The sequence below is a fragment of the Pan troglodytes genome, chromosome 3 (genome assembly GCF_028858775.2).
Source record: "Pan troglodytes isolate AG18354 chromosome 3, NHGRI_mPanTro3-v2.0_pri, whole genome shotgun sequence".
In the NCBI taxonomy this organism is placed as follows: Eukaryota; Metazoa; Chordata; class Mammalia; order Primates; family Hominidae; genus Pan; species Pan troglodytes.
Window position 1 is genome coordinate 139620301 of NC_072401.2, and position 22345 is coordinate 139642645.

General features: G+C 36.1%; 1 protein-coding gene across 8 annotated transcripts in view; it reads right to left on the reverse strand.

Moving 5' to 3' along the window:
- Window positions 1–3177: 3177 nt before the first annotated feature.
- Window positions 3178–22345, reverse strand: part of SLC7A11 (solute carrier family 7 member 11) — a 143541-nt gene continuing 124373 nt past the window's right edge. For 6 of the 8 annotated variants that reach the window (XM_063809007.1, XM_063809006.1, XM_063809003.1 and 3 more), the window contains 6 exons: window positions 21467–21590; window positions 19547–19650; window positions 18642–18738; window positions 16983–17132; window positions 15563–15740; window positions 6507–8047 (listed from right to left, as the gene is read on the reverse strand). In XM_063809007.1, the coding sequence (XP_063665077.1) occupies window positions 7986–8047; window positions 15563–15740; window positions 16983–17132; window positions 18642–18738; window positions 19547–19650; window positions 21467–21590 (715 nt within the window). In that variant the 3' untranslated portion in view covers window positions 6507–7985. Of the gene's footprint in view, window positions 8048–8373; window positions 10818–15562; window positions 15741–16982; window positions 17133–18641; window positions 18739–19546; window positions 19651–21466; window positions 21591–22345 lie in introns of those variants that run through there. The other 2 variants (XM_001136486.7, XM_016952223.4) reach the window with 2 other exon arrangements.

The following is a 22345-nucleotide window of genomic DNA, read 5'->3' on the forward strand; positions in this document are numbered from 1 at the left end:
CTGCCAACACTTCCAGTTTTTAGTACAGGAAACTGGTGTAAAGTGGGAAGCTCCAACAAATTTGGGGAATCAGTAATAGATCAATTCAATCATTAAAACTAAGGCCTTCAATTTAAATGAACATACACTGCTTAAAAAGAAAGCAAAACATGACATTTATTATGTAAACTATCAAATGTTTATTTAAATTTCCATTTAAAATATTTTCAAGTAAAATATGTACAAAAATGGTTATAAAATGGTTGAAGCAACTAGAAGCATGACAGGTATAATACATATAAATACAACCAAAATTCAATTCAATGCAAAGTTGAATGACATCATATTGCACCAAAATTTCTTCCATACAAAAGCACATGCATCAAGAGTTTCCATAAGATGAAAACACACTTACTTCATAGCATCTTACCACTTACACAAATAGCCCATAAACACCATCTGGCATTGTGATTGCAGTACCAGAACTCTCCCCAGAGGGAAATCATTTAGCTATAGAAGAATCCGTTTTATTTCACATATCACATGCTTGTACAGGCATCAGTGCTAGGAACCCTAAGAAACAACGCAATCCACAGATGAAAGTCTCTCTGCACCATTTATATCTTCATAGATAAATATCTTAGTTCTCCTAATATGATTGGAATGTGGATGCAGAAATAAAATGCAGTTTTGCTCTTTAAGAATTTTATCAATGTAAGACATTGTATTAAATTTGTATAAAATACACACAATCCCCTTTACTAAGTTTCATGATCACAGTGCCAGAGTGAAGAAACTCTGCTTGAGTTGAGGACCAGTTAGGATATTGAGGATCACTCTTTTTCAGCTGGATCTCTCTGTTCTTGTGTTTTCAATCACTAGACCAAACCCACGATGCCCCTGAAATTCTGGGAATGGTACAAGGTCATAACTAATGCATTCCAGATCCAAGTTAGGGATTTAGCTGGTCTATAAATTACAGTTTAAGCACAGATCAAAGAGATGGCTGCCAGCATATCCTTCAAGGGTAACCTGAGTTCCAAGACTTTCCCACTGGGCTAAATGGATTCCACTTGTTGCAAATTATAAATGCTTGTCACAGAATATGAAAAATATTTAAATACATTCATAGATAGATAGTACCTAATAATATGTTAACATAAACATAACAACACACATATTATTTTTCTACCCCTTGGCAACTGAAAATGAAGTTACCATTCCTAGGCCAAATTTTTAGACAAAGCTTTCTAAAACCATCTTTATAAAGTAAATTCAGATATGCTTACAATAAAGAGACATAAAAGATTCATCCTGAGATGAATTCTGAGTCAATAACTAAAAACCATTTCTACCAGTGCATCACTACCATGTAATCCATTCTACGCAAGCTCTACAAATATTGAGTCAAATCCTGTCAGAAAATGAAGACCCAATAAGTTTGCCAAAGTATTCAGTACAAGAGGCCATTTGTCTTGCCTTTTTCTGACATGTGCATACTATAAAATCACAGGTAGCCAACATTTAGTATCAGTAAAAAACAACTACGTTTGTTCACCTGTTTGGCATAGGGAGAAAACAATGTATCTCATAGCATTAAATGATACAGTCTTAACACATATGATGCTTATATTTTCAAAGTTCCCAAATGTTGAGAAGTTCTAGTGAAAAGTCATACTATTGTGCAAAGATGAAAATTTGGAGCCAATGTCTGTATTCAAAATAACCAAAATATATTTTAAAGCAAAATATATCCTGATACTACTATAGATTCTAGGAATTGTCCTAAAAGAGTAAAGTGTTGTTTCCTTTCTGAACATGAATAACATCAAAGGAAGAACCCAGTTCTTAAGACTTAAGTAGGAAATTTATAGAAATTTGATTTATACCAGTAGTAATAATATTCATAAGGAAAAACTATTAGGTAACAATTTTCTCCAAGAAGAGGATCAGATTACTTAAAATTGTTGGAGAATTCTGGTTGTTTGTGCAATAATCATAGTGATTTACATTGCTTTTCTTCTTTCAGAGCAATAAGAAAGTTATTTGGGGTAGTACTTGAAATAATTCATATACACAGTCATTTAACATAGATCGTTTCTAGTCGAGTATGAGCATACATTCATGGGAACAATCTGTTTCATTCTTCAAAGTATGTTTCTACTTTGGAATGAAGGAGAAATTCTAGGGAAAAATTAATTCAGAAATCTTTTGAAATAAGACAGTTCAAACCTAGGACCAGGTAACCACATTGCATTGCCTCCGAGTGTGATATGACTGTGCTTCCAAGTATGCATCTAATAAAGTTAGTAGGAAAATTTGATGTCTAAATTTTATAATACACATTTAAGTCAGACCACTCACAACCCAACAAATTATACAGCTTTAACATGCAAAGGCCTAATAGGTTTTCCCACAAGATGCTGTAATAATACCCTGTCACACAAGGTACTCAAAATACAGTCACCACTGCAAAAGAGATACCTGTGCATTACTCTTTTTTTCCCCTCTGGCTTTCAGCACGGCCTTCTGAGGCTTCAACAAGAGGTAATAAGGACTTAGCAAGCAGTTCTCCTAACCAATACATTAATTCACTTGAAAGTCATACTTTTAAAAAAAATCAGTAGTGTATATGTTGAGGAAAAAAACATGTTCACTTTGGAACAAATTTGGCCCTCTATGGCTCTCAGATGCCTAATGCTCTACAGTTTTGTGAGAGAATTGTTAACTGTAAAGCTGTAAAGGCGGTTATTGGTACTATAAATGTACACTTGATTCAAGTACGCTGAAACACACACATGTAACAGCTATTAGGACACTGTAACCATCCTCTGTGTATTTTAAGGCCAATAGTAACAGAGAGGAGGGAAAAAAATAACTACCAAGAAAATAAAACTAATTGGTAGATTCACACTAAGAAAATCTAGGTAATTATATAAATTCATTGTTATGAGGTTGTAGAAAGGACAATTATCTCACGACATATGGAAAATTGGTGAATTTCCTGTGAGACTATGATTTATGCTTTTGTGAATGTATACCTGATCTAAAATTAGACAAAACATTTATTTTTAGACACCAACTAATTGGAAAATATAAGGAAAGAAATAATTATCTCCCAAAATTGACTATTAAAAAATAATTTTTAAGTACAGTACTAATAAACTAAGGATGACCTAGAGAGCATACCTTTAGCTATTATTTAAAAATCTTTTTTTTTTTTTTTTTTGAGACGAAGTCTCGCTCTTGTCCCCTAGGCTGGAGTGCAATGATGCGATCTTGGCTCACTGCAGCTTCTGCCCCTTGGGTTCAAGTGATTCTCCTGCCTCAGCCTCCCGAGTAGCTGGGATTACAGGCGCCTGCCACCACGCCCGGCTAATTTTTGTATTTTTAGTTGAGACAGGGTTTCACCATGTTGGCCAGGCTGATCTCGAACTCCTGACCTCAGGTGATTCGCCCGCCTCAGCCTCCCAAAGTGCTGGGATTACAGGCATGAGCCACCGTGCCGGACCTATTTAAAAATCTTTTTGAAGTACAGTACTAATAAACTAAGGACTACCTAGAGATCACACTTTTAGATATTATCTATTTTAACATAGATTAAAAATACTGTTTATATGAAAATTAAGCTTAAATACACGTATAGGTAATAATTATTTTGCCCATATACAAGTAATGTAAACAGAGGCTATCAAGGTGACCCATTATCTACTCTAATTTATATCCACTATGAGCTTCTTCCCAGTTATACAATGCCATATTTTAATTCCTGACTGAATGGTTAGGAAAGCAAAATGTAACTCTGTAAACTTGATCAGCACTAATGTACAACATATTATGGAGGGTAAAGTGAAGCAAGAATATATTCAAGTAAAATAAAATGTCTTTCATGGGCATTCAAATCCCACATCTCTCTATATTTCTTTCCCAACTAAGAAAAAGAGCTATAATTAAAATCCCATTTATTATTTTTCTATAGTTCAGAATCAACGTATAAAATATGATGAAAGTGAAACTATCTCCCTATATATCACATCATATATATTGTGAGAAAGCCACTTGTTATATATGGATATTTCAATTAACTCATAAATTTTTAAAAACATATCCTCCATACTTATTTCTAACAGAAAAAAATAACAGGAATTATTTTACTTTACTCACATGGACAATGCAGATTTTGTGGGGGTAGAAGTATACACAACTTTGCTGGTCTTCTTCAACAAAATTAGTACAGAATTCCTAATACAAAGTTAGGTTCAGGACCTCGAATGGAACATGTCTAAGTGAGAGGCACTGAAGCTTAGGTTTCATTAGCTTCCTGCGAGATCCACCTATGCACAGCAAACAACTAATTTTTAATATTTCTCTGACTATATTGCATAACATTAAAATATTGTTACCTTCAGTCCATACTATCTTTCATTTCCTGATTCTCTGGCCTTCGGTTTTTTATCTTTTCATACCTTATACCTCAATTACAAAAGATCAACTTAAACAAAGGTCAGAGTTGCTCCCTTTCTTAGCAGTATATTCATCTGCAAATCAAGATAAAATAATGATTTTCCTGTAGACTGATTACAGTTCATGAGGAATTGTTATGTAATTATACTCTTGTTAACCCTCTATTGATATGTCAAATTGTAATTGGGGAAACAATTTTACCAGACACGTAAGACGAACAGGAAATCTGTTTCAACGTGAATATCTTAGTGTTGGAGAAACCGTCATGCATTGCTAACGTAACCTAATAAGCTGTCCAAATTTTGTGTCCACAGGGCTGAGGAGCTACAGTCTAAATGCATATGCATGTTTGGAACCGAAGTCAGCCATCTTCCCTAGGACAAATCTTTACTCTTCTAAAGAAGGACAAGAATAAGGTCTACTTTCAGCTAACCATTTATAAGGTTCAGTTTTCATTGGATCAAAGGAATATAATCTAATACTTTTTAAATGGGGTCAAAACAGTATTATAAGGAAACTATTTACTGCAAATATTTATAATTGTGTAAGGAGAATCATTCTTTTTAAAATCAAGTTGTGTTTTAGCTTTAGAAGTCTTTACTGGATCTTTTAAAATCACAAGTATTTGAGAATCCATCCCCACAAAAATTAAAAAATACTATATTAGTTATTTTAAACAGTATTCATTACTTTTACTGTTTATGTTATAATAAACTTATGTATATAAACATTTGAATATGCATGGTACAAAGTACAAGTACAGAACATGTAGTAAGTAGTATGTGCATGTGTGTGTGTGTGTGTGTGTGCATATCGTATAAAAATATGAGAAAAATTTTACTTATATAAAAACATATATATAAATAAGTGTTCAGGAGAGTTTTTGAGAATCTGCTTTACATACTGCAATTTTGAATGAAAATTATGGATATTAATTTCCTGATTAAAGGAACTCTGTGTCTTCTCATGATGAGTCCTAAAAATAAGCCAAAATACTACTTAATCTCCATCACTTTTTTTCTTAATTACTGGCTGACTTTTTTTCTGCTTGAAATGGCATTACAATGGCAGGGAAATTTAATAATGCAAAAATCACTTTTGAAAATGAGAAAGAATAATTCTAGTTACCTTTTAAATTGATACTTTTAAAGAGAAATTCAAATCAAAAATAAATAAAGTCTGAGACCAATTTGCCACTGTGAATATAAGCACATTAACCCCAGGAAGAGCCAAGAACTACACAAACCTCTCTATGAGAATTTACCAGTCTTCTTTCATTTGGCAAGAAAAAGCTCAGGAAAATTTGCTTGTTTAAATTCTATGAGCCTAGTCTATGGGGAAAAAAAAATAATAGGAATATAAAAGAAATTCTTACCTCCAGCAACATATCATAGGGAGAGATGTGGACAAATGAACAATATTTACTGGAAATAGGAATTATAAATCAAATTTTGAAAACCCTATGCTAAGGAAGGAAGGAGTTATTATAAATTCACTCAGAGACCCAAACGTTAGGTTCAGCTAAAGAAATGTCAGTCTTGGATATATATTAAATGTTTTCAAGAGCAAAATTGAAATTACTGAATTGGAAATGCTCCAAATTATAGGTCATCATTTCTACTTTGGACAATTTTTTATGAATTCTATGTTTGCCTTTAATAATTTTAATTGGTATAATTCTTTCAAAAATCCTTATTTTCAAATGGACAAAAATTAAAGGATGAAACATACTCTGGCCATGACTAACCATTTTACCTTAGATGTTTATAAATAACAGTTCAAAATTTCATCATTATATTACTCTCATTTGTAAGTTCCACTATATATATATATAAAAAAAAGTGTGTGTGTATATATACACACACACACACACACACACACACATATATATATATATATCTTTTTTTTTTTTTGGAGATGGAGTCTGACTTTGTCACCCAGGCTGGAGTGCAGTGGTGCAATCTTGGCTCACTGCAACCTCCGCCTCCCGGGTTCAAGCAATTCTCCTGCCTCAGCCTCCTCAATAGCTGAGATTACCAGCATGTGCCACCATGCCCAGCTAATTTTGTATTTTTAGTAGAGATGGGGTTTCTCCATGTTGGTCAGGCTGGTCTAGAACTCCCGACCTCAGGTGATCCACCCCCTCAGCCTCCCAAAGTGCTGGGATTACAGATGTAAGCCACCATGCCCGGCTCACAGTATTTTCTAATACTGGCAAAACAACATCTTCTGAACACAAACACTTACTTATCCACAGATTCTCATTCTTTCAATTTTCTTCTTATCAGTTGTCTCTTTTGCAAGTTGAATGATAATTAAGGTGTGGAAATTACTGACAAAGCCTAGATATAGAAGTGGAAATTTTCTAGAAACATCAGTTGTAAATCTTATTTACAGCGACATTTCTTTTGCAATTTTTATGTTAATATATGCCTTTTCCTAATTAATCTGGACAGTTTCATCTGAAGAGATATTTTAACAGAAGAATATAAAATGTATAAAGAAAATGCACAAACTGTCAAAATTCATCATCGTGTAAAAATAGCCATAAATTTAAAAAACTTCAGAATTACTAACATTGCATGTAGATATGATTACAGATATGGGACTATTATTTTGAACATCTTTGTTGGTGATTTCTCTCATGTTGATAATGTAATTTGAAGGCTTAAAATGCATAGGTTTAGATAGACTCATCAGGGGTAAGTTATTAGTGAAACAGGTGGTTGTTCTAATGAGGATTTAATACCAAACTAACTCTTGCTCTAAGACGTGTTATACACTTTCCTGATCAAACTGATGTGAAAAAAAAAATGACAGATAACTAAAACTTCCTGATAATGAATGAAAAAACATCTGACATAATAAATTCTCAAGGATTTTTACTCAAACATAACTCCTGGATGTGTCTCATAAACAGTAGCCCCTAGAAACTCTTCTTTAATGTATTCAACAATCCCCACTGACCTTTGTTCAAAGTGCTCTGGGTATAATCCATTAAAGCATGAGTGTTTGTTTGTTATCTAAATTGGTATCTAAGGGGAAGCAATGCAATGTCAATGTAAAATAAATTTCTTTCTCTCCTCTTTGCCATAATCATGATGTATGCTTTTTTTCAGAATTGAAAACACTTTTCACAGTATAGACATCTATAGTGTGTAAAACCATCTTTACAAAACCCATATATACAGAAAAATCTCAGTCTTCAATTTGAAGGTTCTTTGCCGTGCTAACATATGTTGTAGAGAATGACCACATAGTAATTGTCTAGTCTTTTCTCCTAACCCCAATAGGTAGGTATCAGAGACTCAAGAATTGTGCGACTCATAGAATAACTGCATATTCGCTTTCTATAACTACATAGAGTTATAACTAAATTTCTTAGAAATTAGTTTGAATATGCTAAAATATATGAATAAAAATAACTGACTCCTTTTGTTTATCACCAAAGTTGTAATTCTCTAGACTTTCAGAAAATGAAGTAAAAATCCCTATTTTGTGTCTCCCCTTGGGCAGATTGCCAAGATCTCAAGTCCATTAGTTCATAACTTATCTTCTTCTGGTACAACTTCCAGTATTATTTGTAATGTTCTGGTTATTTTCTCTACAAAGAAATAAAAATAAATTAAAAATGCATGGAAATCAGAAATGCATAAAAACAGCAAAATATGAATTATTTTGGGTTGAATACCAAAAACACACAACTGTCTACTTCATAGTGCACTTTCAAGAATTATTTACTTCATTAGAATTCTATCATGCTCAATTAATTTATTTGTCACTTCTGTAACTTCCCATGATGGTTTCTCAGCAAGAATACATTAATATTTTGCATTCAAATAAGGATTTTTATTCATGGACCAGAAGGGTGAAAATATTTTGAAACAGTAGGACCAATATATAAATAAATGTTTAAAAATACACTTTATATCAGTTTAAAATTGGTTTATTCTTTTTGCAGCTATGAGATTACAATCAGTTCCTCAGAAGAATCTGGAGGAGAATCAGAATATAATTTTCATTCTCTAACTTGTAACATGTTATTGAGAATGTTGTCTTATCTCCTAGGGCCTAATTTGCCTAATCAGTAGAATGAGAGACTAAATCAGTGATTCTCAAAGTGCGGTCCCTGGACCAACAAAATTAGCATCAACTACCATATTAGAAATGCATCTTTTCAAGCTCAATCCTAGACCTACTCAATTAGAAACTGAAGATGGGGCCTAGAAGTCTGTAATTCTGATAGACACAAAAATGTAGGAACTGAGGGCATCCCGAGAAAGGCTGGCTCCAGTGTTCAGAAGGAAGTCTACCTTTTTTCCTTCAGAACCATTGAGCTAGATGATTTCTAAGGTCATTTTATCTTAGCAGTTCTAGAACTCTATGACCTTGGTTTCTGGGGACATTAGTTCTTGTTTGCCTCTTTTTTTGTTTTGTTTTGTTTTTTTGAGGCGGAGTTTCACTCATTGCCCAGGTTAGAGTGCAATGGTGCGATCTCGGCTCACTGAAACCTCCACCTCCCAGATTCACGCGATTCTCCTGCCTCAGCCTCCCAAGTAGCTGGGATTACAGGCATGTGCCACCACATCTGGCTAATTTTGTATTTTTAGTAGAGACGGGGTTTCACCATGTTCGTCTGGGTGGTCTTGAACTCCTGGCCTCAAGTGATTTGCCTGCCTCGACCTCCCAAAGTGCTGGGATTACAGGTGTGAGCCACCATGCCCAGCCAGTTTGCTTCTTATCTTTGTAATGAATTCCTACAGAACCTTTTCAATGTCCCGCTAGTCCTGGAGCTGTTTAGAGCCTGACCTCTTGATGGTTTCAGGCCCAGATAGTCTTTCATCTGGACATAGAGTCTTTCTCCTCATTCATGGCTTGTTATCTGTAATAGCTCCTTTCAAGCCATATTTAATGACATTTTAAAAGGTATTTTTTTCAGGCTGGGTGCAGTGGCTCATGTCAGTAATCCCAGCACTTTGGGAGGCTGAGGTGGGTGGATCACCTGAGGTTGGGAGTTCGAGACCAGCCCCACTAACATGGAGAAACCCCATCTCTACTAAAAATACAAAATTAGCTGGGTCTGATGGTGCATGCCTGTACTCCCAGCTACTCAGGAGGCTGAGGCAGGAGAATCACTTGAACCCAGGAGGCAGAGGTTGCTGTAAGCCGAGATTGCACCATTACACTCCAGCGTGGGCAACAAGAATGAAACTCCATCTCAAAAAAAAAAAAAAAAAAGTATTTTTTTCATCCTTTTCTTCTGTGTTTGTCAAAGATACTGTCCTCAGCCCACTAATTTTACAGTCTATATTAATTGTAAAGGGCCCAGCACAGTCTCGGTAAATTATAAACTCTGAGTGTTTCCTAAATAAACTGTATTTTACACAGCCGACTCTTTACATTGAGATGTAAGTGCAGCATAAGGGAGCACTCAAGAGCAATTAAAGCCCATATTTTCAGAAAAGGGAAATGACAAACTTATTCTATAACAATAGGCATTTGTGGGAAAAGGAAATATTAATAAATAGTAAAGAAAATGTAGCTTAGACAGAGAAGGGGCTAGGGATACATGACAGTAGTTTAAAACAAACAGAAAAACAAGAGATCTCAGGCATCTGCAATGGCCAGATGTAAAGCAGTGATGTTAAAGAGACATCATCTACAGCCCTGTCTCCCTAAAGAGATCCTCCTGCCCATAGCCTCCTGAACTAATCTCCATGACTGCCCTCCACACCCAACATGAAAGCCTTTTCCAAAAATGTTTCTCTATATTCAGGGACCCCCAGATGTCTGCTATCTTAGACATCTTGCTTCCCCATGTCATAACATTGCCTCCATTCAGACAAATGAGGAGCAACTTAGATCCTGCTGCTTCCCTAATGTGTCATTCTCCTTCCTAAAAGCTTGGTTTGGGTCCGTTATTCAGTAGCACATGGCCATAGAATCTCTCTTCTGGTTTTGCACACTTTCTGCTATCTTTCCTCTTCCTTTGTGTTTAATCAGCCCTGTTGACAATATCCAATGTGTCTTTCTTATGTGATCTCTCTTGGAATCTCAGGATTTGAATGACTTTCATCGTAATGAAGGCTTCTGCAGAGTAATTGATTTTGACCATGAGTACCTGTTGAAGTCACAGCAACTTCTCCTTCTAGATTATCTTACAGCAGTGGACCAGACAGCAGTGCTCAAGAGAGGCAAGTATGTCTTTAAGGAAGCTTCCTGCTTGCCGGGGAAAGCTGCAGAGTATGTGGCATTCAACTGTCATGTCTACATCCATGTTGAAAAAGTCTTTCGGCTTTAAGGATAATCAACCCGCGGTACTCTTTCTTTAAATAAAGGTGTGTTAATGAGTCTGCATTTGGTGTTTTCAGTAACTGTAAGGTACAGGACCAAATAACAGTTGTAGTATTTTTAGCTTTACCTTTCATGTTCAGTAGTTATTCTTGAAATAATTTGAAACAACAACTGACCCTGCAAAATTTGATTTACCCAACCATACCTGGTACCAATATGGGAACTACAGCAAAAATGGCCACATTTGTGATGTAGCACAAGGCCATTTTTTTTTCTGGAAGTCTTCATAAGAATAATAGTATTTTTTTAAGGCTACAAATATTTTCACAAGCATGATCTCATTTTATTCTTACAATGAAGATAGTTTGGACCCCTAAGAAATGTAGGCAAGCTTAATTAACTTACATATTGCACTGCAGTCTTTGTGAACAGTCTGTTAAATGCATTATTCAGCTGTCAGTGATTTAACATAAATGAAGTTATCTTGACCCACTGTATGCAGCATATGCTTTTAGGACTCTGGAGTTGCAAACTCACTGTCCACAAAGATGCATTACAGTCATTCCGCTGGTGTTTCCCAGTCTGATTTTTTATAATCAAAGATTTTGTTTAAATAAGGCTGTCCTCTATCTCTCTCCCTGAGCAGGAGGGACCCACTTCCAGTCACCTCACTCAACCCCGTGACAAGGTTTGGCTGATAAATAGAGACAGCCAAGTAAAACAGCTGCTGTGAGTCCTGGCCCAGGTTTGCCAGGTCTTGCTATCTTTGTGTATTTGCATATGTCATTGGGGTATCCGCCCCTTTTTCCTTGCGTGAGAAGCTTGTGTTCCTATAAGTAAATAAATAATATAACTAACCCACCAGAAGAATAAACCACTCTGTCACAGATGGCAGAAAAAAGCTTTCCGTGTATCTCACCATTCCCTTAAGAGCATGTTTTCTTTTCTCCCTAGAAATGCTATCAAACAAAAAGTGGTTCAATACTGGCATCCTGTGGCTGGAGAGATTTATCAAATCTCTGAAAATCTCAGCTCCTTGGATTCTGAACATTCCCTGGCTGTCAGTTCTCAGCAGCCTTTCACCATTTTCCGAGTGCTATTTGGTTACCTCTCATTTTTCATGGAAACAACCTAGGTAAAATGTATTTTGATAGACTATCATTTTCACAGGGCTGATCTACTCATGCATTATCAGGGTAAAAATAAATGATAATATAAAGGTTATGGAATTTTACCTAATGAAAGAACATGATATGAAATCACTGAACAAACTGCTCCAAGCAAAGGCTCTTGGTCTCTAAGTTCACATTGAGTTTCTCTCTAACAAAATGATCACAGAGTAGTTGGGAGAAGGGTCAGGGCGCTGCTTCAGGATTTTGTTGTTTGTGCGTCTGTGTGTGAGTGTTTTGTTTTGGCCAAAGGCTAAGAAAATACTTCCTATTGCAGCAATAAATATTATGAATTTTCTTTATTTTACTACAAGAATGCTGCCTCAGAGAAAAATCAAACAAAATTACGGAGGACTGTTGCTTTTTGCTACTCACTTTCAAGGCAGCTATAAAGATAAAGAGTTACAATGATCGCAGTTTAAAAGCAGAATTGCCATGCTCCCTGGTAAGACTTAATGGCATTTTTGAGAACCAAATAACCATTATGGGACTACTCCATTGCTGCTAGTTTCACAAATGGCTAACACTAAATTTGGAGGCCTTGGAAATGTTCAAAACATCATTAGAGATAGAAAAATAGCAAAAAACTTTAAAATTACATGAACACCAAAAGACATCAATGAAGGATCAAACATGAAAACCGCTTGTTGAGATGAACTGACAAAGAAATAATACAAAGTACACACGTGTTTGTTAGCAAGAGGAAAGAACTACTAGAGTTGGCTGACTCCAAACAGGAGGAACAAAATGCCTGCTAAAGTGGGATCGAACAATGGCTTTGCTCTTTCATCATGCTCCCTTTCTTCTAGTCTAACTCTAGGACCACCAGCTCTTTCTTCCTCAATTCTCTTAATTTTCTGTGCTGCTCAGGGGTTTTAACTGTCTTGGTTAGTATGGGAGACAGACAGATTTCACAGCGATGAGTGCTAATCTATCCTAAATGTTAGCAATGAATAAAGCAACCCTAATGGTAAATGGTATTTAATAAGATCCCTTTTCCCTCAGAACAGGCTCTATATTTAGTGTCTAGAACACAGAAAACTTAAAAATATTCCACAGAAAGCTAGTGTGATCTGAGAAGAAATAGAGATTAAATACTCAGTTAAGGGAATCAGTGTGCCTGTGTCAGCCATAAAGCACCTCATTTGTATAGTAACATTTCTTTGGGGAAACAAAATCCAGATATAAATATTAGTATAAGATCTAAAGATGCAAAATTCCAATTGAATGCTAATAAAAGGTATTAATAAAACTCTGCTTTAAAGGAATGACTTCTCAATGAGTCTGCACAGCACACTAGAGATTCAATATGCATATCAAGGTTTTTGGCTGTTTGTTTTTTTAGTAACACTGGCATTATTTATTAATAATTTAACCAGAAATCTCCCTAAACTTTTAACTGGAATTTAAAAAATTAATTATGGTAAAGTAAGTAAAACAAAGAAAAAGTATGAAAGCTATGTTCTAAACTCACCACATTCACCAGCGAGAATAGATCTGCCCTTCTGGCTATATTTGTTACCTACCTATCTCTCTCTCTCTGTCTCTCTCTCTCTCCCTCTCTCTCTCTGTCTCTCTCTCTCCCTCTCTCTCTCTCTCCCCCCCCCCCACTTCCACAAGGGATCCAGTCTAGAAAGAACATGAACTTAGAAGTCCAGCAGATGTGGGTTCAATTCCTAGTTCTATGGTTTAAAATACATACACTCAAAAATAAATTCTCCATTTTCCTGAGCTCTGGTTTTCTCATCTGGACTTGGGAATAATAGCACCTCACACATCAACCTTGTTGAGGATTGCTTGAGATGATCATGTAGGGGAGAGGACTCAGGAGAGCCTCTGACAGAGAGATATGCTTTCAACACAGGCTGTTCATAAGCACCCTTCCTACCTAGTCATCTACTATGTTTTCTCCTCCCCCAATTTAACTGGTCACCAAGTCTTGCTGATTTTTCCTTTTAGTATGTTTCACTTTCTCTCAGACCCTGCTGATACTGCCTGTCTTCAGAATCCCCCTCAATTCTCATCAGGATTGCTGCAGTAACCACCAAAGTCAATATTCTGTCTTCAGCCCCAACCTATCTTAATCCATCCTCACAACCCCCAGGGTGATTCTCCTAAAATATAAAACTGCCGGCCGGGCGCGGTGGCTCACGCCTGTAATCCCAGCACTTTGGGAGGCCGAGGCGGGCGGATCACGAGGTCAGGAGATCGAGACCATCCTGGCTAACACGGTGAAACCCCGTCTCTACTAAAAATACAAAAAATTAGCCGGGCGTGGTAGCGGGCGCCTGTAGTCCCAGCTACTCGGGAGGCTGAGGCAGGAGAATGGCGTGAAACCCGGGGGGCGGAGCCTGCAGTGAGCCGAGATCGCGCCACTGCACTCCAGCCTGGGCGACAGAGCGAGACTCCGTCTCAAAAAAAAAAAAAAAAAAAAAAAAAAAAAAAAAAAAAAACTGCCTGAGTTTGACTTTCAGCTATTCTACTTTATATCTGTATGACTTGGAACAAGTGACCTGAATTCTCTCATGCTATAATTCAAAGCCTATTAACTGGGGATAATAATTTTCCTACCTCAGTAGGATATTATATGAATTAAATAAAGTCTTGTTCCTCTCCCTGTGTCCATGTGTCCTCATTGTTCTACTCCCACTTATGAGTGAGGACATGTGCTGTTTGCTTTTCTGTTCCTGTGTTAGTTTGCTGAGAATAATGGCTTCCAGCTTCATCTATGTCCCTGCAAAGGATATTAACTCATTCTTTTTTATGGCTGCATAGTATTCTATCATATTTATGTGCCACATTTTCCTTATCCATTCTATCATTGATGGGCATTTGGGTTGGTTCTAAGTTTTTGCTATTGTAAATAGTGCTGCAATAAACATACGTGTGCATGTGTCTTTATAGTAGAATGATTTATAAACCTTCAGGTATATACCCAGTAATGGGATTACTGGGTCAAATGATATTTCTGGTTCTAGATTCTTGAAGAATTGCCACACTGTTTTTCCACAATGGTTGAACTAATTTACATTCCCACCATAGCACATGTATACCTATGTAACAAACCTGCACATTCTGCACATTTATTCCAGAACTTAAAGTAAAATTTAAAAAAAATTAAATGAAGTCATACATGTGCACACACATGTGGAAGCTGCTATTGTTCTCTCCATTGTTCTTGTTATTATAATCCTTCATGAGTCACCCTTCCTTTTAAGGTAGCATACAGTCATAATGTTGAAGGCATTTGCAGGCCACTGCCTAACTCCCCAACAAATCTCATGTCACTCATCAAGTTACATGTTATGATATAAAATCACTAAACTGCATTCAAACTACAAGGAAAATAATTAGGTTAGTAAAGGATTCAAAGAGAGATTAGGTCGATTAGAGAACTACTGATAAAATTTCATCTAAAACAAAGCTGTTTCTCCTAAGAAGTGATTACAGCAGCCCAAACTAATATCCAAAAGGATTCAACGGCTGTACCCTAAATGTCCTTCCTGCCAAAAAGCAGTTCCAATTAAAATGCCATAATGTTCTCAAATCAATTGTGCCACTTACATTTTTAAATGTTAAGTATATTATGTATGTACACCTTTATGGGTTTTCTACATGGTGTTGCACAATGTCCTGAAAGTATTTAAAATTCTTACCTGACATTATTCTAAACCACCTGGGTTTCTTGTCCCATATAATAAAGAGATAATACGCAGGGACTCCAGTCAGAGTGATGACGAAGCCAATCCCTGTACTAAATGGGTCCGAATAGAGGGAAAGGGCAACCATGAAGAGGCATGTGAAGGAAAACAAAGCGGGGATGAACAGTGGCACCTGGAACACAGAACACAAAAAAGTCACTTCAAACATGTTCAAGCAACAGAAGCTGGGTTTGAGATGAGCGTGTCAGTCATGACATATACTTTAGTGATATGCTGTAGTCATGCGACCAGGTAACAGGCACCAACGTGCCTTAGTAGCAAAATCTCTTTCATGGTGCACAGATAATGTATTAAGCATACTCCCTTAAATGTAATTCAACTTAATTTAAATTGTTTTTAAATCTTTGGCTAGAACAAACTCTAAGGACAAAAAAGGATACTTTATTAGAGATGTTCTGTTGGAATTATTTTACTAGTTAAATGCCATGATGATTTATGGTTTTGATTTTAAAAGACTGGCTCTTTGATAATTATGATTAGAACCCACTTTAATGTGGAGTCAAGAGCACTGGCTGCTTGTTACATGTTAAAGTCTTTCGGTGCATATTGATTTTTCTGTTGAGATCCACAATAATAACTGACAGGAATAAAACAAGCCAACTCCTATTCAACCGCTAATAAAGATGCCACCAGCATTAGGCAATGAATATTACTAGAAACAAATCCTGACAACATGACTGACAACCTTATCTATGCCATTTCTTAAAAACAAATAAATCGTGAGGTCAAATCAATCCATGAGTCAAGTCTGAAGAAGATGACAAGCTTTTTCTCCAGTCCTCCAAAATGGAGATGCTTACTTATGGTAAATGGGTATTAAGTGGTAAATTCGTAGATCTTCTCTTTCCCTGTATATTTTACATTTCTATTCCTTTTAGAGTGTATAATATAGAGAAAGAGCAATGTAACAAGTCACAACATTTAAGTACTCAAAATGCCTGTTTTGTAAAGGCAAATTCCTTTTTGGAATTGGCATTAACAAAGTATCTCCCTTACTCCTCCTCTCCATGGCTGTCCACAACTCCAGCATAAAGACAGACAGAAGTAGCCCATACTTTGAGTATATCAGGTCATTGAACACATTCATGAAAAATCGACATACCAAACATTCATTCATACAGTCATTTTTCAAAAATTTGACATACAAAGTTCAAGCCCATCACATAAAAAATTGGATCAACTGTTTTTTTTTCCAACTTAAATCCAACAGGAAAGCACTGCCTGCAAGAGTTAAACATTTTTATTCCACAGATGCTGCCCCCAGCCCAACCTCCCCATCAGCAAGTTATGACAAAGGGAGGACTAGGTATTAGGAGAGAGATTTATGTAAACCCATCAAGATTGCTGAGGTTACCTTGAAAGGACGATGCATATCTGGGCATTTGTATCGAAGATAAATCAGCCCAGCAACTGCCAGCCCAATAAAAAGCCACCTGGCAAAACTGAGGAAATTCAAAAGACTGTCGAGGTCTCCAGAGAAGAGCATTATCATTGTCAAAGGGTGCTGAGGGGGGAAAGGGAAGCAAGCTTGGTGAATTCAGTGAAAACACAGATGATTAACAACAAAAACCTCACTATGCATTACGACCTTTTTCAAATAATTATTTATACCGATAAATTATCATCATAGTTAAAACTTGGATTTGACTAATCTCTTTTCTATATTCTGTTGTCATAATCCATTTACACACCAGTAACAGTATGAGAGTGATATGGCCATTATTATTTTATTCAAGTGGAATTCTATATGAATGTTGTGTTGTGTTTTTAGTTCCTTTTGCATTTGAGAGAAGATAGTATGTCTTCAAAGAGTAAAAGAAAGGTTACTCAATGACTCAAAATTGAAAGACTCAAAGATTGAGATGATTAGTAAATAATCGATAATGAACAGTAAAAGAGACCCAATTGGAAGATTTACAGAAAGCTCTGCAAATGCTCTCCGGTGAGCTCTTGGCTATCCACACCCAGGAAACACAGACACTCATAGGTGATTCTGTTGGCTCTTGATTGCAAAACATTGACCTTTTTTCCTCCACATTTACTCTCCTGGTGTGCCTGCCGTGTGTGACCCTCAAGACCACGGAGAAGAATGAAGCGCAGAGATTAGCTTAGCAAGTCTCTGCAGCTGCACATGCCAAGGACAGCATGACTGATAGCAGAGGCTTAAAATGAAAGCCCTCTTCACGGAATAATACATTCTGTTCCCACAAGTGACGTTAACATCCAGATTCTGCATAGAGAGTACACATACTTTAAAAAGAAATTTCAAGGAAACGTTCTGAAACAAATTAAATGCATGAAAAAAAAATGTTCAGTGCATTCTGTGGTGCTCCTGACAACAGATTCCAGTTGAGAGAAATGTTACAAAATCATCAGTAAAAATGAATATAACATTGCCAATGGGTATTTGAGGACTTTTACACCTCATACAGTCTTTTGTAGCTCACATTTCACACTTTGCTCTGCAGAAAGAATTTTACAACTCAAATTTACCTCGTGGTGCTTTTATTTTTATCCTGCAGGATAAAAGACACTTGCTCTCAAATGTCTCAAATGAATCATGGCACTGTCTAGGATTTTATCAATTGTTTCAATAATTTTGTGTGCATTTCATTATAAGGTGCCTAGATGATACATCTGGGTACTTTTTGGACTGTAGCTTTTTACTCTACTTTCCTTAAGTCATTGGGACTTAATACTCTACATTATTTTCTGTGAGGTGCTATGTCAATGAGAGGAGCCAAGCCAATCATTTTCCTTAGACCTTACACATTTCTGCAAAGATGAAAGCGAGGTGATGATGATTTTTGCCCCAAAGCATCAAAAAAAAAATAGGCATCAGAAACATGGAGTAAAGGGAAGAGATGGAAGATATCCTGCCTCCCAAACTCCACCATGACATACATTAGCAATGAATGAGAAAGTAAAGTACTATCTAATGTCTGGTTGGAATTCCTTTTTGCTAACCTATTATTCAAGGTTATATCTAGATATACTTGTTAATATGCATTACCAAAACAATAACAGCTGGTAGAGGAGTGTGCTTGCGGACATGAATCATGGAGAGGATTTCTGGAAGGTGACCCTCTCGAGACGCAACATAGAATAACCTGATGGGAGAGAAATGTGGGTGGAGTTGACTGTATGATTGATCATTTCAAAGGGAAAATCCAAAAATCCCGGAGAAAACGTGCATCTTTTCATACCAAATGGTCAGGTATTCCTTAGGTGATTGCCTAAGTTCACTTTTCAAATAAGGTGGAGAAATATCATAGGAAATCTAAATTTGAATTTTACAAAATCTGCCAACATTATATTATTCTTTGAAGAGAAAGAATAGCAATATCTGACTCAGCATAGCTCTCTCTACATATAAATAGCTGATGGGAAATCTAGTTCTAGATTCCTAGTATTATATGTGTGTTATCAATCCAATTCAACAAACACACACACATGCACATCCACAGGTACACACACCTATATGTAGCATTCACATTTATCTGATTGGCTTTTAATCGTATATTAAAACAAAAAGACTATTGCATCAAACTAAACAAAGGAAATACTGATGGTAGGGGTGGTGATTTCTGATGTCTCTTACTTTACTTTTTTCTTGGCATCTTCAGAGAAACAGAAAATTATATCACCAGAAATAAAATGCCGTTGTTAGACTGTGGAAATACTATTTTTAAAAAAGCCACATGTCCGTCTTCCAAATAAGCTATTAATAGGCAAGCAGTGCCCTCTAATGGACAGAATAAAACGTGCTGTTGATACTTGGACCAACATTTCAATCTTGCATGTCCCTTTAAAAACAACAGGTTTGGAGGCACTATTTCTTTTCTTTTTAAAGTTATCCTTATCACATCCAATCTCAAAAACAGAAATGTGTTTCTGGAAATACATGAACTCACTCACCTGGAGACAGCAAACACACCACCGTTCATGGAGCCAAAGCAGGAGAGGGCAACAAAGATCGGAACTGCTAATGAGAAATTTCCCAGTAGCCGCTCAGAAAAGGTCTAGTGAAAGAAAGAACGAAGCAAATTAATGCCTTGCCAGAAAGTGGAATAAAATGAAACAATTTAGGCCAAACTTGCTCTATGACTTTCTATTAGCCTGGTGATACTTGTATGTTTTATAATTTCTCTCTTTGGTTAGGGTCAGACTAACTCCGTAGACAATAATCAAAAGCAAGGACCATGGCATTGCTTGTTGCAAAACTATAGTCAAAGATCTAAACAAGCACTTTCTCTCTACTTTCAAAAAGCAATGATCCATTTATCGAATCTTTATCAACTATGATGTGTATTGTCTCTGACTCTGACAAGTGATAAAAGCTCAAATCAGAAGTTCTACTGGAGATAGAAATCTTTCTGTATAATACGTTCTCTTTAGCCTGGAAAACCAAATTTTATATTGAAATACACTGAGAAGTATTACAGATATGTGTTTCATATGCCAATCCCATTCTTAGGAGGTAAATAAAATAATTGATGACTTAATAATTTATAGCATATACATGAGTAGCTCTGAAAATCTTTTTCCCAGAAAATCACACTAGCTAAATCTCTGTTTATAAAGTCCCTCCCTCCCCCTCATGTATCTGTCAATTTCTTTTGTGGTTTCCTATAAAAAGGCTAGAACACAAATATAAGTCCGATAAGCCACAGAAACTTAAAAGATAAACACAACTTCTAAAATGTTCTTTTATGCCATGATATGTGCGATATCGCAAATTTCCATGAAGGATGTATTTTCCAAAAAAAGAAAATGTGTTGGATTCATTAGTTGTCCTTGATGCAGCTGGTGCTATGCAATTAACGGGCCACATTATGCCCAAAGAATAAGTGCTGCCCTTTGTCTCAAAAGATGAGATGACTGACCTGACTTCAATAAGCTTTGTATATTTGATTGTCTGGTGGGACTTAGAGCAGTGGTTGAAGTCTTTTTCAATATAGTGAACTCATACACAGGTTCAAATGACATGAGATAATTTATTCCCTGTAGATGCTGCTGATATGAGGTAATACTAACTATTTTAAAAGGAACTGACATCAAGTAATGGGAACTTAACTTTTCACCATTCATTGTTATGAGGTCAAGAGTGAATGGTCTCTTACTAGCTAAGTTTTATGCAAAATAAAAGTGTATCACAGAATAACAGTCTTATAACATGATCTTTGGGGACAAAGATGGTCCTAGTGTCAAATAAATTTTGGAAAATGCTATAAAATTATGTGTATCCACTTCTTAGGGAGTTCAAATGCACGTTGGTATCTTTAATATTCTGAGAAGTATTATAACAACATCTGTTTAACTTTGAATAACCCAGTATTTCCTAAATTTATTAATATCGCAGGACTAGTATTCAAAAGGATATACTAGGAAAACCAAATTTATATGGTCCACATCAAAATTCTTAAGTGACACTTGGGGAAAGGATTTTGAGTTCGCATATGAAAAGTTTACAAACAGGAAAGTGTACAGAATAAATTGTAATTTGCATAGAAAAAAATGCATTTATTTAGATTCAATAACTGTCCACCTATCTTTAAAGACATGCTGGGAGAATAAGCTTTGACAGATTTTCAAGCATGTATGTGTGAAACTGTTTTATAAGAAATTAGAAATAATGGGAAATCATATAGGAATTTAGATATATCAGTTAAATGGAATATGCTAAGGTATGCTCTAAATTTTTTAAATATTCACTATTATTCAGGTCAAGAAAAGATTACTGAATTTCAAAACACTTTCTGCTAGAGGGAACTACTATAAAATTGCATCAACTCATTAACCTAAATTCCAATTGGCATTTTCCCAACTTGGACTTACCACTGCCACTGCATTTGAAAGCAGCAGCTCCTCAGCATTAATGGTCGTAAAGTAGGCCACATTTGTCAGCACATAGCCAATGGTGACAATGGCCATGGATATACATATTGCAAGGGGAATGGTTCTGAAATGCACAAAGGAATCACTTATTCATTATCTTTTGTTAGCCATTCTCTGATACCGAAGAAAATAACAGGCTAATTCAAATGAAGAATATAATGGTATCTACAATAATTATAGGCTCTGTTGGGTATGTATAAACATTTCATCAGGGCAAAAAACCACATATTCCTTTGTAACTTAATAAGGTCCATGGGGGCAGATACTTCGTCTGTCTTGTCTATTGCTATACCCCAGAACATATGGATTTATGTCATTCATGTACTCCGTAAATGCTACAGCAGTGTTTCTCAAACTTGAGATGCATCAGAATCACCTGCAGGGCTTGTTAAAACACAGACTGCTGAGCTCCACCCCACAGTTTCCAATTCAGTAGGATTTGCATTCCTTATATGTTCCTAGGTGATTCTGAGGCTGCCGATCAGGCCACACTTTGAGAACCACTGTCCTATAAACATTTCTAATACTAATTCACTGCCTTGACACCTTTCTAACACTACTCCTTTAAAACATTTTTCACATTCAATGTTTTTTCCATCAATAGCTTTCATTCCCACCAAATAAACGCACACTTTTGGAAGTATGATAGTGGGATATATCTACCTTTCTAAATGTGGCCATAATTTTGTATATGAGACAAGAAAGCACAGAAGTGTTCACAATAATGACTTTGCACTGCCCTGCTGTGAGTTCAAAGGAAGCTCAAGATCGTGAGTATCTAATAATGCAACAGCGCAGATAATCCCATGAAATTAGAGG